This window comes from Oncorhynchus masou, unplaced genomic scaffold (assembly GCF_036934945.1).
Source record: "Oncorhynchus masou masou isolate Uvic2021 unplaced genomic scaffold, UVic_Omas_1.1 unplaced_scaffold_1713, whole genome shotgun sequence".
In the NCBI taxonomy this organism is placed as follows: Eukaryota; Metazoa; Chordata; class Actinopteri; order Salmoniformes; family Salmonidae; genus Oncorhynchus; species Oncorhynchus masou.
The window spans coordinates 96789-113024 of NW_027007293.1; the positions used below are offsets into that span (position 1 = coordinate 96789).

General features: G+C 42.5%; 1 protein-coding gene across 1 annotated transcript in view; it reads right to left on the reverse strand.

The window, feature by feature from the left end:
* The window catches only part of LOC135532075 (myosin heavy chain, fast skeletal muscle-like), a 20820-nt gene extending 5089 nt beyond the window's left edge, over positions 1–15731 (reverse strand). The window contains exons 1-34 of the mRNA XM_064959719.1: positions 15512–15731; positions 15032–15168; positions 14664–14820; positions 13689–13716; positions 13328–13436; positions 13069–13161; positions 12834–12894; positions 12542–12640; positions 12110–12213; positions 11573–11711; positions 9740–9858; positions 9429–9578; positions 9164–9334; positions 8628–8946; positions 8245–8309; positions 8064–8151; positions 7830–7947; positions 6818–6941; positions 6189–6325; positions 5438–5693; positions 4963–5205; positions 4435–4611; positions 4193–4338; positions 3930–4020; positions 3259–3648; positions 3011–3137; positions 2705–2823; positions 2311–2507; positions 1996–2179; positions 1720–1885; positions 1282–1406; positions 813–1121; positions 388–591; positions 113–238 (exon numbers count right to left, since the gene is read on the reverse strand). Of these exons, the coding sequence (XP_064815791.1) occupies positions 113–238; positions 388–591; positions 813–1121; positions 1282–1406; positions 1720–1885; positions 1996–2179; positions 2311–2507; positions 2705–2823; positions 3011–3137; positions 3259–3648; positions 3930–4020; positions 4193–4338; positions 4435–4611; positions 4963–5205; positions 5438–5693; positions 6189–6325; positions 6818–6941; positions 7830–7947; positions 8064–8151; positions 8245–8309; positions 8628–8946; positions 9164–9334; positions 9429–9578; positions 9740–9858; positions 11573–11711; positions 12110–12213; positions 12542–12640; positions 12834–12894; positions 13069–13161; positions 13328–13436; positions 13689–13716; positions 14664–14820; positions 15032–15168; positions 15512–15731 (5298 nt within the window). The remainder of the gene's footprint in view (positions 1–112; positions 239–387; positions 592–812; positions 1122–1281; positions 1407–1719; positions 1886–1995; positions 2180–2310; positions 2508–2704; positions 2824–3010; positions 3138–3258; positions 3649–3929; positions 4021–4192; positions 4339–4434; positions 4612–4962; positions 5206–5437; positions 5694–6188; positions 6326–6817; positions 6942–7829; positions 7948–8063; positions 8152–8244; positions 8310–8627; positions 8947–9163; positions 9335–9428; positions 9579–9739; positions 9859–11572; positions 11712–12109; positions 12214–12541; positions 12641–12833; positions 12895–13068; positions 13162–13327; positions 13437–13688; positions 13717–14663; positions 14821–15031; positions 15169–15511) is intronic.
* Between the last annotated feature and the right edge of the window lie 505 nt (positions 15732–16236).

A 16236-nucleotide genomic window follows, 5' to 3' on the forward strand; every position in this document is an offset into this window, starting at 1 on the left:
GCACCAATTGGCACCAATCATGACATCCCTCTGAGATCTTTGTTGTTCTTAACCAGTTCAGCTACCATTAGACCTTAGGAACAAATCAAGATGATGTAATTCAAGGACTCACGTCAGTGATAGCTTTCTTGGCCTTCTCTTCTGCATTCCTGGCCTCCTGGACGATGTCGTCCACCTCTCCCTGCACCTGCACCAGGTCAGTCTCCAGCTTCTTCTTGGTGTTCAGAAGGCTGGTGTTCTGGAAGATTAAACAAGATGGTTTGTTTGACTCTCAAGAGAACTTACAATGCTGAAATAAAGAAACTCTCAAAGCATGCATTTTTGAATTCAAGATGTGTTGAAACTTTTGTTTGGTTGAGTTTCATTAGAAATGGCTTTGACCCATACCTGGGAGTGCAGCAGTCCAACACGCTCGCTGGCGTCTACCAGCTCAGTCTCAGCCACTTTGCGGCCTCTCTCTGTCTGCTCCAGAGCAACTCTCAGCTCCTCGATTTCAGCCACCATCAGACCGTTTCTGCGCTCCACCATGGCTGCCTGCTCCTTCATGTCCTCTGCGACACGGACGGCGTCATCAAGGTGCAATTGGGCATCCTGGGGTTCACAATGACATACGTTCATTAGAACTTGTGGATGAAGGGGTGATAGCATGGGTGATAAAAATGTTCATTGTGAAGAATTTACTCAATATCCCTACCTTTCTACAGTATATAGTTCAGTCTATTTAATTCCTCTGTTCTGTTATTTTCTACAGATTCACAAACAAATCCCTCTCCATGTTCATGTATTTGAACCTGATGTCCCAGTCCCTTTACCTTGAGCTGTCCCTGGACGTTCCTCAGCTGTTTCTGGGCCTCAGCGGCCTGCCTGTTGGAGTGGCTCAGCTGGATCTCCATCTCGTTCAGGTCTCCCTCCATCTTCTTCTTCACCCTCAGGGCATCATTCCTGCTCCTGACCTCAGAGTCCAGGGTGCTCTGCATGGAGTCAACCACCCTCTGGCTGTTCCTCTTGATCTGCTCCATCTCCTCATCCTTCTCAGCGATCTTCCTGTCCACCTCACCCTTGATCTGGTTCAGCTCCAGCTGCACACGCAGAATCTTGGATTCCTCGTGCTCCAGTGTTCCCTGGACAAACAGAAGCAGTCAGGCCAATTGTGTTCAATACATTTTGATGTAGGAATTAAATGTATATGACTACAATAAACTCCAATACAGGGATCATTGGACTGTAGCTGGTGTTGGCTAGTTAACACTGCTTTCCCCATCAAACAGCTGTAGTTTGTACCTCAGCCTCCTCCAGAGCGGTCTGGATCTCAGACTTCTCTGTCTCCACGGTCTTCTTGGCCTTCTCCAGCTCATGGATGCTCTTGCCAGTCTCTCCGATCTGCTCAGTCAGGTCAGAGATCTCCTCTGCACACACACACACAGATACGAGAAGATTAGACTTGGGGGTTTCAGTGGATATTCCAATGTGCTGAATTTGCCATTAAATCATATTAACAGTTAATTAATTAACAGCACTACATAGGATCTTGCAAATAGAATCGTCGACCACTTATTTGGAATGTTCAAAGGAATACCAACTACAAGTAAAATATATACAAATTATACTGTATATGACAATTCTGAAATGTTGTAAAATTAAAGTTGATGATTACAGTTCACTCCATTTTCAAAACACAAGTCAAATATGAGCCAAATAGAACTGCTGTCAAATGCTCACGTTGCAGGTTCTTGTTCTCTCTCTTCAGAGTCTCCAGATGATCCAGAGCCTCCTCGTAGGAGTTCTTCATCTTGAAGAGTTCAGTGCTCATAGAGCGAGCCTCCTTCTGAGCTCCTTCCAGCTCAGCCTGGCCCTCCTCGTACTTCTGCTTCCACTCTGCCAGAACCTAGGAGAATAAATGGGATTTTCATGAGAAGTCATAGATGAAGCGTTATTAAATTAGAAATAAGAAAGAATTATACAATTGATAAAAAATATAGGATTATTCATTTTCACCTTGTCAAAGTTCCTCTGCTTCTTGTCGAGGTTGGCGGCCAATGCGTTGGCTCTCTCAACATCAATCATGAGGTCCTCCACCTCTCCCTGCAGCCTCTGCTTGGTCTTCTCCAGGGAGGCGCACTTGGAGTTGGTCGCCTCAATGGTCTCCTCAGCATCCTGCAGACGCTGGGCCAGCTTCTTCCTGTTGGACAACAGATGGTGGTTTGATGGTGTGAAAGATATGTTACAATACATATTGATGTAACATTTTCTCAGAGCCCCCTTCCATCCCATCCACACCATATCTGAGTTTTTCTGTTGCGTGCGACTCACTTGGCCTCCTCCAGCTCCTCTGTGCGCTGGATAGCATCAGTTTCATACTTAGTCCTCCACTGAGCCACCTCACTGTTGGCCTTGGACATGCCGCGTTGCAGCTCTGCCTTGGCCTCCTGCTCCTCCTCAAACTGCTCCCTCAGGAGGTCACAGTCATGGCGGGCAGACTGAACACCGTGGGCCAGTGCATTTTTAGCCTGTGAGAGAGAAAGGCAAAGAATAATTAGCGAGATAGTCAAACAAATTATGGAAAAAAGTCTCTGAGGGTGGTGAGACAGTATAAGTCTCTGAGGGTGGTGAGACGGTTGGAGTCTCAGAGGGTGGCATAGTCACAGTCTATATCAAGATATAGGTATAAACTCTGTGGACTTGGAGTCTATTTTGGGTCCCTTACCTTGACCTCCTCCTCAACCGCCCTCTTCAGCTCCTCCACCTGCTGGGTGAAGGCCTGTTTTCCTCTGGTCAGCTGAGACACCAGGGCTTCCTTCTCCTCCAGCTGGCGGCCAAACTCACCTGCAGGGACAGAGGGACATCTTGTAAATAGGGTCTCTGTTCTCTAAGATTGAAAATTTATTTTGAAGTATCGTAGGGCAATGTTAGGTGGGAATATTACAGTATAAATTATGTGGATACAGCCCCCAACACGTTATTGTGTTTTACTGAAGGAAAGCATTGGCTTGTTGTTCATTGTTGATGGTACCATTTTCTGTCAGGAGTCTGGCTCTCTGTCCGCTGATGTCGTTGACCTGGCGAACATTCTCATCATTCTTAGTCTTGAGCTCACTCAGCTGGTCCTCAAGAGTACGGCACATCTTCTCCAGATTGCCCTGTTAGTGAAACATGTTCCATCATTACTTTATATATGTGACTCCTGTCAACTTCAGTTCACTTGAATGGTGATGTAGTTGACCCTCCTCAACACTGCTTCATCAAAACATCACTACTCACCTTAGCCTTGGCGACGGCCTCCATGTTGCTGGAGAGGTCATCAATCTCCATCTTGTACTCGCTCTTCTCCTTCTCCAGCTTCTGCTTGACGCGCTGCAGGTTGTCGATCTGCTCCCCGAGCTCAGCCACACTGTCGGCCTGCTTCTTGCGCAGAGCGGCGGCTGTGGCCTCATGCTGCAGGGTGGACTCTTCAAGATCACGACGCAGCTTCTGGAACTCAGCCTCACGCTTCTTGTTCATCTCAATCTGAGCAGCAGTGGCGCCTCCGGCCTCCTCCAGCCTCTCGCTGATCTCCTCAAGTTCCCTGGAGAGATCGGCCCTCTGCTTCTCAACCTTAGCCCTGGCAGCACGCTCAGCCTCAATTTCCTCCTCCAGCTCCTCAATACGGGCCTAGAACAGGGGTAGGATACAGTTGAAACAATTGAACATCACAAAATAATAATAGTATGTATATTTTGCACAAATGTGTTTAATACGAAGCCAGTTACACTAATATATTCAGTAGACGGTGTCCCATGCAGGAACCAAAACCACAATGTTCAGAACCACCATCTTCCAACCTACTCAGCTGTCAGAAGCCACCGGGAAATGTTTGCTACCAGAAAAATGTTTTTCAGGAAATGATTCAAGTCTGTGCTTTTCTGTACTGGAGCTTATATCCTGTACTGTACCTGGAGTTCCTTGATCTTCTTCTGCAGCTGAGCTCCCAGAGACTGCTCATCCTCAACCTTGCTGAGGAGCTGGGTGGTCTCAAACTCCTTCCTAAGAAACACAAACACGTTGATTGCAGAGTTGTTTTTGCTTTGATAGTGTAAAGGGAGAGTATTATACCATTCACTTTCCTTACTGAATAAAATGCTAATTCATAATTACAATAATTAGTCAGGAACAACCATTATAGCAGGTAATACTGTTCTCATTTGTTTGTGTTTACTTCTTGATTTTCTCATCAGCTTGCTGCTTGTCATTCTCCAGGTCCATTATGGACTCCTGGGCCAGTTTCAGATCTCCCTCCAGCTTTCTCTTGGATCTCTCAAGGTCCATACGGAGCTTCTTCTCTTGCTCCAGAGAACCCTCAAGCTATAAGATAAAAACACATATATTGTTAAAATCTAAACAACTGAAGATAATATCATCTTACATACTATCATGGCCAAAATGTCAAACTCCACTCACGTCGTCCACTTGCTGTTCCAGCTTGGTCTTGGCCTTGGTCAGAGTGTTGACTTTGTCCTCCTCTGCCTGCAGGTCATCCAGTGTCTGCTGGTGGGCCTCTTGGAGGGCTTTCTTCTCCTTGGTCAGCTTGGCAACACTCTCATCCATAGACGCCATCTCCTCTGTCAGGTTTTTAACCTGAAAATGGCCACAACATAATTATACTTCACCATAAAGGGGAGATTTTAGTTTGTTAAATATTACATTCATTTAATTTAGATTAGAAATGAATCAACAATTACTGTACTGTAGATTCAACACTAGATGTCAGTGTTCACCATGCCAGTGTACTGAGTGAAAGTCATAAATGAGGGGGATCAGAACATACAATGAATGTTGGAAGTACCCCACAACTGAAATTCCCCTATTGTGTCATAATATTTCCTGCACCCACAATACAACTTGAATTCCATTTATGTTAAGCTATGTTTTGAGTTGTTTAATGTTTGGATTATTGTTGGTTAGACTGTCTATAGTAAGACACAAGACCTTGTTTTCAGTGGCGTGCTTCTCCTTCTCCACTTTGGCCAGGGTGAGCTCCAGGTCATCAATGTCCTTCTTCAGCTCAGAACACTCATCCTCCAGCTTCCTCTTCTTGGCAGTCAACTCAGCATTGATCTCCTCCTCATCCTCCAGCCTCTCGGTCGTCTCTTTGAGTTTGGCCTCCTGCTGGATCTTGCTCTTGATGAGCCCCTCACACCTTTCCTCAGCATCGTTCAGACTCTCTCCTTCCTGGTTTCAGAACAGGAGAAAATATCAACGACCAAACTTCCTGTATCAAAATATACACTTTAATCAAAAAGGTCAGAGCAAGTTAATAGACATTCATGAAATATATACAATATATAACATGGGCAATAAAAATGTGTGAGTCAGCAACATACTTTACAGTGTGTTCATATATGTGTGTGTGTGTATTCATGTGTATGTAAATGTGCCCATACGAGGGTAGTTGTTCACTCACAGATGCGACTTGGAGCGCCAGGTCGTTCTTCTCCTGTGTCAGGGCCACCAACTTCTCCTCCATTTGCTTCTTTGTGGACAGAGCCTTGGCCAGGTCTGTCTTCATCTTCTCATAGTTCTCCTTCATGTTGGCCAGCTCCTTCTCAGTCTCAGCGCTCTGCAGCAGGGGCTTGATCTTGAAGTACAACTTCATCCATGGCCAGGTTTTGACATTCATGAATGAGCGGATGTTGTACTGGATGGCGTAAACTGATTCTCTGGTCGACAGAAAGGACGGCGTGACATGGTGAGTGACATGGTGAGTGACATGGTGAGTGACATGGTGAGTGGCATGGTGAGTGACATACTTAAAGCTACATTCTGGGATTAGATGAACAACAAAACAGAACCACCTGCCACTGTTTGTTTACAGCTGAGGAATGGGGCTAGGGAAATGTAACCCCTCCTAATTTCACAGATAGCGGACTCGATGCAAGGACTGACAGGTTATGCTAAGCTCATGATGCATTTTATATTCTTCAAGAATGAAAAGGTAAATCCAACACATTTAAATGACAGTTGAACAGCCAAATCCCAAACTCCAACTATTAAGCATCCTTAGTTGCTACATCCATTTCTGGACTAAATGAATTAACTCAAAATGAATTATAAGATGTAAATTCTGAACAACTCACAGCATATACATTTAATCATAATGCATTAGATACAGGTGGTTGACAGAAAGCTTTGCCAAGATGTCTACTATTCCTCACCTCCTCTCCATCATCTTGCTAAACTCTCTCCTCATGAGGAATCCACGGCTGAGAGCCTGGACCATGCCGACCAGAGCGGCCAGCTTCTCATCTCTCATCTCCTCCAGGACACCCAGCAGACCGGCTTTGAAGAACACCTGAGACACAGGTTAACATGGTCAATGGAACCACAGATAGAAAGGGTTGAATCAAAAGAGGGGAACAACACCACTAGATTGATTTAAACAACACAAGATTTGCAACTGTTACAAACAAACCATGGGATAAGTTGTTTCTAAATGGTTAGTTATAGATTAATAGTTATAGATTAATAATGTACACATATACAGATAACTGCAGCCATACCACTCTAACACAATGCACATGATAATGACTTTAGTTTCTCTTCTATACTTGTGATGAAGGACTGAAGAAAAACACTACAACGTTTTGCCACCTTTTCCATTAGTTAAATGAAGAAGAAAGAACAAAAGGATGGATAGATCATCTGGAGAGATTTTATACGGTACGGGTTTAACATTTTAAACATAGTTGACAACATAGTTGTCAAAACACAACTTCAATGATAATTTAAACCCGGACCATATAAAATCTCTCCAGTCAGCTTTTACTGGGAGTTTTTGACTGACCTTGGTGTGTCCAAACTTGTAATCCTCGTGATTCACATCAATGGACCCAAGCAGCTTCTCAGAAGCCTTCTTGTTGTCCATGAACTGGCCCTCAGGGATGACGCTGGCATTCAGTACTTTGTACCTGAATGAGAGGACAGTTTTAAAATATGCCAAGTTGTAATTGGTTGGTTGGTTATACAGTGAGGTTCATAATGATCGGCACCCTTGATAAAGATGAGCAAAATAGACTGTCTAACATGAATAACACAAATACTGAGCTATATTGTATGGTCTAAAAGCTTTTTGGATGAAACAAAATATGTATATGAAGAAAATAAACCCAAACCTACTGTAAAATATGGTGGTGGATCTCTGATGTTATGGGGCTACTTAACGTCAACTGACCTGGGGGCCTCGTTAAGGTCAACGGCATCATGACCTTTACCCAATACCATGACATTTTAGCCCAAAACCTGGTTGCCTCAGCCAGGAGGCTGAAACGTGGCCACGGGTGGGTGTTACAGCAAGACAATAACCCCAAGCACACATCAAAATCCACAAGGAAATGGTTCATCAACCCCATAATCAACATTTTACTATGGCCATCTCAGTCTCCAGACTTGAAGCCCATTGAAAACCTGTGGTTTGAATTGAAGAGGGCCGTCCATGATCGCAGACGATGGATGTCAAGGATCTGGAAGGAGGGTCCAACATCCCTCCCATTGTGATCTACAATCTCATACAACATTCTAGAAAAATACTCAGTGTCCTCGTATTGAAAACAGGGGTGCCAATCATGATGAACCCTATCTTGAAATTAAATATGAATTGTTGAACAAAATCTCTTTCTCTGAGAAAGAAATAATAATATTGTCACAAATGTTTGACTGTACAATATAGCTCAGTATCAGTGTTATTTGATTCAGTCTGTTCTGCTCATCTTTATCAAGAGTGCCAATCATTTCTCTCTCTCTCTCTGTGTGTGTGTGTGTGTGTGTGCGTGTGTGTGTGTGTGTTTGTGTGAATGTACCTCTGCTTGAAGTCAGCATAGATGATTCTGCTGGGGAATCCCTTTCTGCAGATCCTGATACCCTCCAGTACACCATTACACCTGAGCTGGTGGATAACCAGGAAGTTCTCCATCAGACCTGGTAAAACAAAACAAGTCTCTTTTAATACTAATAAACAGGTTATAGATTGGGATCGTTAAGGTTACTGATACTGTACTGATTAGATGACATATTTAACTCAATATTTCCTGTACCTGGAGTCTTTGACTCGTTGGGGATCAGGCAGCGCACAAAGTGAGGATGAGTGCTCCTCAAGTTGGTCATCAGCTTATGTAAGTTCTCCTGTAAGAGGGTTACAAACCATTTTCACAGACACCATTTATGATAAACAATGCACCTTTTGAAGGACTGAATCTACACATTTCAAAAGCTCACCCTGAACTGGGAGGACACAGTCTGCATGGAACCACCCTTCTTCTTGCCTCCTTTCTTGGCTTTATCTGTTAAAATGGGGAAAAGTTAAAGATAAATAGAAAAGTACATTTCCTAGAGCGGGTGGAATAAATAGAATAATAATAAGAGTATGTAAGAAATCTAGAGTGGTCTTGTCTTCAGCAAACACTAATTATAAACCAGATCATCTCTGATTAACTTCACACTTATCTAGAGGCAAATGCTGCCAATGAGATTATGTTAAATTAACCAAGTCTATGAGTAAATCAACCTAGTAATAAACGTTGAGAAATTGTGATACATTCTAAGACTTTAAAGAACATTTGGGTCTGAGTTGTAACTAGCGCTTAATTAAATATTGTGACGTGATGCCAGTCTTACCCTCAGGAGGGGGAGGGGATACAGGGCAGCCAAAATTTTGACTGCGGACTTCCCGTACAACTGACAAACTGAGTCGTTCAGGGGGTCCTTGTTCTTCTCCAGCCACCCAGTGATGTTGTAGTCCACAGTTCCGGCGTAGTGCACCAGGGAGAAGTGGGCCTCTGCCTTGCCTTTGGCAGGCTTGGGCTTCTCAAACGCCTTTGTTTTGCCAAGATGCTGGGCGTACAGCTTGTCCTTGAAGGTAGTGTCTGAAGACTTGGGGAACATGCACTCCTCTTCAAGGATGGAGAAGATGCCCAATGGCTTCACGAAAATAGATGTATATCAAATTAGTGATATTTCCATTTAGGATCACATTCATTCCTTTAGTAAACATTCTATTTGCAGATTACAGATCACATAATAGGAAACATTGAGTTCTCAACAGTCAGATACGTTGTACCACTGTGATCATGTCTCACACAGGGCTCACTATGATCTTTGCTTTTGCGGTCCATTATAATCTTCACAGACATCTTACCTTCTCAATAAGCTCAATGCAGGCAGCCAAGTCCATGCCGAAGTCAATGAAGGCCCAGACGATTCCCTCCTTCTTGTACTCCTCTTGCTCCAGGACGAACATGGTGTGGTTGAAAAACTGTTGCAGTTTCTCATTGGTGAAGTTGATGCACAGCTGCTCCATGCTGTTGTACTGTTGATGGAATTTTAAAAGGGATAATTTCATCATACAAGATTGAAATCAATCTGAATCACAACTAATTGTCTTGTTCTGGTCTCATACTCACATCAAAGATCTCAAACCCGGCAATGTCAAGCACACCGATATAGAACTGTCTTGGATTCTTGGTGTCCAACATCTCATTGATACGGATGACCATCCACAAGAACATCCTCTCATAGATGGACTTGGCCAGAGCACTGACTGAGTTATTAACCTGCAATGATAATACCTCAAATTAATACATTAGCTATTGACCATGTCTGGTGATAAGACCTTAGGATAAACAGCATCACAATTTTTTTAAAAGCAATGCACTCATCCCCAAAATAATTTCTGTGCTCAGGAAATGGTAGATTCTGTGTTTGGCCACCTTACCTGAGCCACAGTCTGTCCCTTGGTCACATACTCGTTGCCGACCTTCACTCTGGGGTAGCACAGAGCCTTCAACATCTCAGCTGAGTTCAGGCCCAGCAGGTAGGCGATTTTATCAGCCACTGGAGAGAGAACCAACAACAACAGACTCAGGGACACAAGATCACTTGTTTCTGATGTCACACTGACAAAATAGTTTGGATAACTTTTTTGTGAGTTAGGTTTTGATTTTCTCCCATATTCATAATTTCAAATCATTTCTGGAGTTTGGAATTTGGTTTCCAAAAACTCTCCTGCATGACTTTTGTGATGGAAATTCTCCACTAAAGACGAACACTCAATGTAAACGAATCCTTCTTTAATAAGAGTAACATTGTTCGACTAAAATGAAAACGATGCCTTCCAATAAGGAGAAAGTTATCATGTTTGTTTTGCATGTTTCTCAACCTTACAATAGGGGTAAAAGCAGAACATTGTTTGAGAGTGATCCATGTGTATTAGCAGTAGTGATTGAGAGGGTTTTCCTACTCGGAAAGATGTCCTAGTGGAAGGAAACTGATAACTCGCGTTCTTCTGAAAGGGGAAAGAACACTCACTTCATGGTGTTGAATGACCTTTGCTCTGACTTTCTGGTGAGGCCTGATCACTCAAAGGCTCGAGACACTGGGTGAGATTTCAGTATAATATTTACATGCTGGTAAATGCTAGTAAGTAGTGTATTGCTGTTGTTGTTTGACTTCAATACACATTTCACCAGATTTGGTCTGCTGTTCTCTGACTCCCTGACCTTGTAACTCTGCCATGAGGTTGCCGATATGATAGGGTGGAGCATAAGCCAATTTGCAAACAGTTGTAATTCTCTTTGACATTTGAAATGGTTCGAACAGTTGCGATTCTCAGGTGAGAGTTCCGTCTGCTTGGGGATATTGAAATCGGGACATTATCAAGGGCCATCCACATTGACAGGCATGAGTTCCATGTGTACCATCGTGAGGATGAACCGCAACGCTATCTTAAGAAGAAAACAAAGAGACGCCAGAAGAATGAGTGCTGGAAGGGACGAGGGGTGGTCAACCGTTACCTGTAACTGATTTAGGATTGTCCAAAATGGTTTATTTGGGGGTATTAGGTTGATTGTGGGGGTCTGCACACTTTGAAATGTCATTTAGTAATTTAGACTAGAAATTGAGATACTGATGTGTCACTAACATGCCACTGGCGACAGTATAAGACAAGGACACAGTTAATGCTAGAAATATCAGATGAATATACTATATGTTGACATGTAGTGCATGTATACACTCCTGTCTTTAGATGTACATTCTGCCAGTGTCGGTGTGTGAGTCTTAAATTAAAGTCATATATTCAAGAAGCATGGGATCATTTATCAGTAGTTTAAAGTATGATTCGGAAAGTGGAGAAGGAGAGAAAATGATTAAACATGTATTCTTTATCTTCCCTGCTCAAGGCCATATGTATTCTAGGTGGTGTGGAACATGTGAGTGATCACCGTTCCAGATGAGGGACTAATTATTTGACTTGACCACGTTTTAGTATGTTTCATAAAGTGGCCTCGTAGCAGTGATTCATGTGTTATGGGTCAGAATGATCTTTGTGCAACTGTATTTGTGGCCGATGGCAAAGTACAAAGGGGGCCTGTCTCTGAGAGATAATATTTCCACAAGAGTGAGATAGGAGTCATATCGTAGAGCTAACTATATAGATTGTGAACTATTATAGCTTCTTATAGCTTCACTGTTTTGTATCATTATATAAATTGCTTATTCTCAAATAGCTGTTTGTGTCTGAGTCTGAGTGTCTGTGAGTGGGACTCACCCTCTGTGCCGTCTGGCTCGGCCTGCTCCTCACGCTGCTTCTGCTTGAATTTCAAGTTGCCATGGTGCACTACAGCTCCTGTCAGCTTGTAGATTCCAAGCTTCTCCTCATTAGTGAAGCCCAGGATTGTAATGGCTTCCTGGCATTAAATAGAAAGTACAACAGTGGTGAACTGAACGGTAGTTCGGTCAGTTACGCTACAGTTCTGTGCTGCTCACTCCAGAATAAATGGGATGGATAGATTTGACTCTTGGCCAACACATTAGTAGATGGCAGCACAACAGGAGTTTTACACAGTTCCACAGGACACTTAGTGGCGCTCTCTTGTGGATGTCTTAAATGTATGTGCCTCAAGGCCAAGTGTGAAGGTATGAGAAGTTCCTTTATGTTCATGCTTAACTAACACAAGGCATTTAGAATCAGACTAAAACATACATGAAAATTCCTAGCAAGTTGGAATTTCACAGTACATTCAGTGTGTATGGTGGTCCTATCCATTCCCTATCTAGAGTTTGGTTAACCCTTTGTTTGACTCACATCTGTGGCATCCAGCTCTTCATTGTCATTGATGCTGGCCACAGTGATCTGTCCCTGACTGCACATGGGGAAGTCGTAGGGGTTGGTGGTGAGGAGCGCCAATTCTGTGGACAACGGAGAACAGCTTGTCAGTTAAATCTCTTAGAATTCTGCTGTTCTAACTTTGCAGTATCTCTCCCTCCTTTACTCAATAGATGGACTCAAGGATACATGTAGTATATAATAAATAGCATCAAAAGAGGAGACTGAGACTTGTGGACTAGTGCATCACAGTGCATTACTTGATAGATATTTCCCAGAGACCTGACCCATGTCTAGATGCCTTGTTACCTTGGATGTACTCATTGTAATAGTATTATCAGTGTGGACTATGAATATTTTTAACAAGATGGGGGTGGGAATAATTTCCCCTAAAACTCTACTTTGTCGTACCAACTAGCTCAGGTTTGTGGCCTGTCATCATCTGGAAGAAGATGTGGTAGCCTCTCTCATCGGGCAGCTGGAAAGACACTCTGGACTTCTCCAGCAGGTCTGAGGGAGAGAGAGAGAGAGAGAGAGAGAGAGAAGAGAGAGAGAGAGAGAGAGAGAGAGAGGAGAGAGAGAGAGAGAGAGAGAAAGGGAGAGAAAAAAAACACAAGATGAAATCAAATTTGATGATATGATCTCCTAAAAATAATCTGTGTGAATTTAGGAAAGCATTGAGAAACAATCAAAAACAACTCACATGTCTCAATGTCAGCTTTAGCCAGTTTACCAGCCTGGAAGTGAATCCTGATGAATTTACCCTGTAGTAGAGCATGGGGGTCAGAAATAGGTCAACAAAATAATCTAAACTTTTACTTTGATAGACCCCTTTAAATGTTACAGTTTGTTGGACATCTATTGATATAACAAAAGGGAACTACTGAAATAAATGTTTCCAATATAAGGTAACTTCCACAGTCGCCCTTCATACTTACAAAGCGAGACGAGTTGTCGTTCCTCACTGTCTTGGCATTACCGTAAGACTCCAGCAGAGGGTTAGCTGCAATGATCTGATCCTCAAGAGACCCCTGATTGAGACAAACACAAGTTGCTCAAAAACTGGTAAAGTGGTAAAGTTAGTTTTTCTCTATGACTTGAACAAATTTCTTGAAACATGATTCACAGCTGGAAAAAAAGTTTGTTCAGAAAACCAAACTGAAATGTGATTAAAAGTCAAACATAAGAACAACCTACCTGCATTTTGTTGGGGTCTGCTTCCTTCTTGCCACCAGACACTGCAATGGTGGCAAAGTACTGGATGACACGCTTGGTGTTGACAGTCTTTCCTGCACCGGATTCTCCACTGGTTTATATGACAGAGAAAGAGGGGTTTTAGTTACATGTTTGAGTGTCAGATTGTCTTTCACTGAGAAATAGCGTAGAAAAATACCTGTTTTCTAACATAAGTAAATCATTAACAAATATTCCCTTTCATCAACTCGTTATTACACATAACCTGATGCTCTAATCCATCCATAATGTCATGTATTTCATCGCACCAAGTGACACCACAATAGAAATACTTCCTCAAGTGACAATTTAGTAAACAACTTACGTAATCAGGACGGACTGGTTCTCCTTATCTGGAACCAAAAAACACATTGCTTATCATACTCAATCAACATTTTGGGTACATTATTGCATGCGCATGAATTTAATTTTGTAACATTTTCCAGCAAATTGTTCAAACCTAGATGAGAAAACTCTGAAGCATATTTGAATTGGATTTGATTTGATTTTACACCCAACTATCCATCCATCCATCCATCCATTAGTACTTATGGACTTTGAGATCCATATACACTTTTTTATGGATTGTCTATCCATGTGAGAGACGACGACTCGGTCTCGATCTTTAAGTCCGGTGAAATTCTCCTGTCTTAGCTGGGTTCCTGTAAGAACTTAAGCATTCTCTCTCTCTCTCTCTCTCTCTCTCTCTCTCTCTCTCTCTCTCTCTCTCTCTCTCTCTCTCTCTGAGGAAGACCTGAGCCCTAGGACCGTGCCTCGGGACTATCTGGCTTGATGACTCCTTGCTGTTCCCAGTCCACCTGGTCGTGCTGCTGCTCCAGTTTCAACTGTTCTGCCTGCGGCTATGGAACCCTGATCTGTTCATCTGACGTGCTACATGCTGTATTTTGACTCTCCCTATCTCTCTCTACCGCACCTGCTGTCTTGACCTCTGAATGCTCGGCTATGAAAAGCCAACTGACATTTACTCCTGAGGTGCTGACCTATTGCACACTCTACAGCCACTGTGATAATTATTTGACCCTGCATGTCATCTATGAGCATTTGAACATCTTGTATGGCCTTAATGGCCATATACTCCTATAATCTCCAGCCAGAAAAGGACTGGCCACCCCTCAGAGCATGGTTCCTCTCTAGGTCTTTTCTTAGGGTGTCTTGGGTTTCAGGCTGCGTTTCTGTACAAGCACTTTCTGATATCTGCTTATGTAAAAAGGGCTTTATAAATAAATGTGATTGATTGATCCATCCATCCATCCATCCATCCATACATGAGATTTCGTACCAATCATCATGAACTGAAAGGCGTTGTCAGAGACGGAGAAGATATGGGGTGGAGCCTCCACCCTCTTCTTCCCTCTGTAGGCGTTGACAACCTCTTCATCGTACACAGGGAGCCACTTGTAGGGGTTCACCGTGGCACAGAAGAGCCCAGAGTAGGTCTGGATGAAAGCATAATTAATTTAGGAGATTAACAAAGTCAGATTGACATTTACCTGGATTTATGTGAGGATGTGGGTGTACTTTGGTAAACTGATGTGGGTTTACTGTATTGAAAATGTTTTGATTTCTACCATTTAATTATGTGTAGTACTGTATGTGTATATTTATTATGTTCATGTATGTGTGTGTTTGTATGTGCAGGTTTCTTACGTAGATCATCCATGCTGCATAACGCTCTTTGAGGTTATACAACACAGAGGCTTCATTCAGGTAGGTCATCATGGCCATGTCCTCAATCTTGTCATACTTAGGGGGGTTCATCTCATAGATGTCTGCCTCTTTGAACTCTTTTCCTTCCTGAAACAGTCAGAAATCTAGATTACACACAGATCAAAGTGGACATGACTGAATACTTTTTGCTCATTAAATACAAGTTTAATCATTTAAAAAATATATATCCACATTTAATCCAACTACTTTGTTATCAACCACTGACACATAACTGGAGATTCTTGACTAGTCATCATGAGAAATTACATATCATTTTTAAATAGCAGCATTAAAATTGATGTCTTTGAAGTTTATAATCTGCTTACAAAAAACATTGGAAGTTTATTTTTGCACTTAGTTGACTATTCAAGAATTAGAGTAATTGCACAAACTTGAACTTGAATACTTTTCAGATCAGACTTACCTCCTTACTTCCGTCAGGGTTTGTGACTGTTACAGTACATTTCCCGTCGGCCCTGGCAGTGACCAGACCCTTAAGGTACAGCTCCACCTTGTCTGTCACATAGCAGGCGTTCTTTGAATCAAAGGGTGCGGCTTGTGCCTCCATCCGCTCCTTCTCAGACTTACGAAGGTATATGGCAGCCTTGCCGTAGGCTTGCATCTCTGCGTCCGTACTCATGGTGACGGATAACTAGGAAAGAAATTAAACAAGAAACATGATTGACTCTGTGGTGCTTCCTCCTCAGTCAACAGAGTTAGGTGAGCGGTATCTCTAACCAAATATTCTCATCACTTCTTATGTGAAGACTGAAACCACGTCTCACCTTCTTTTCCCTCCTACAGATGAATGTGTACTTCTTGGAGGACCCTGTGACACATGAGAGTGTTGTGAAAACATACAAGTTTAAAGCTTTATCATTGAACCCCTAAAGGGCTAGAAAACATTTAACTTAATCATTACATGTCCAATTCAACTACAGGTGCAACTGGTAACTTTAATTTACTACACATCCAGACATTCTGTCAGGAATTCAAATAAATTCCCATAAAACCCAGTTACATTCTAGAACACCCTTTCAAGTGCAGGAGCACCACGTTTGACTGTAAATGAAAGTCACAGATTTTATGTAAAACACATAATAAAAACAACATTATTTTTAATGCCACTTGATTTAATATTGTAA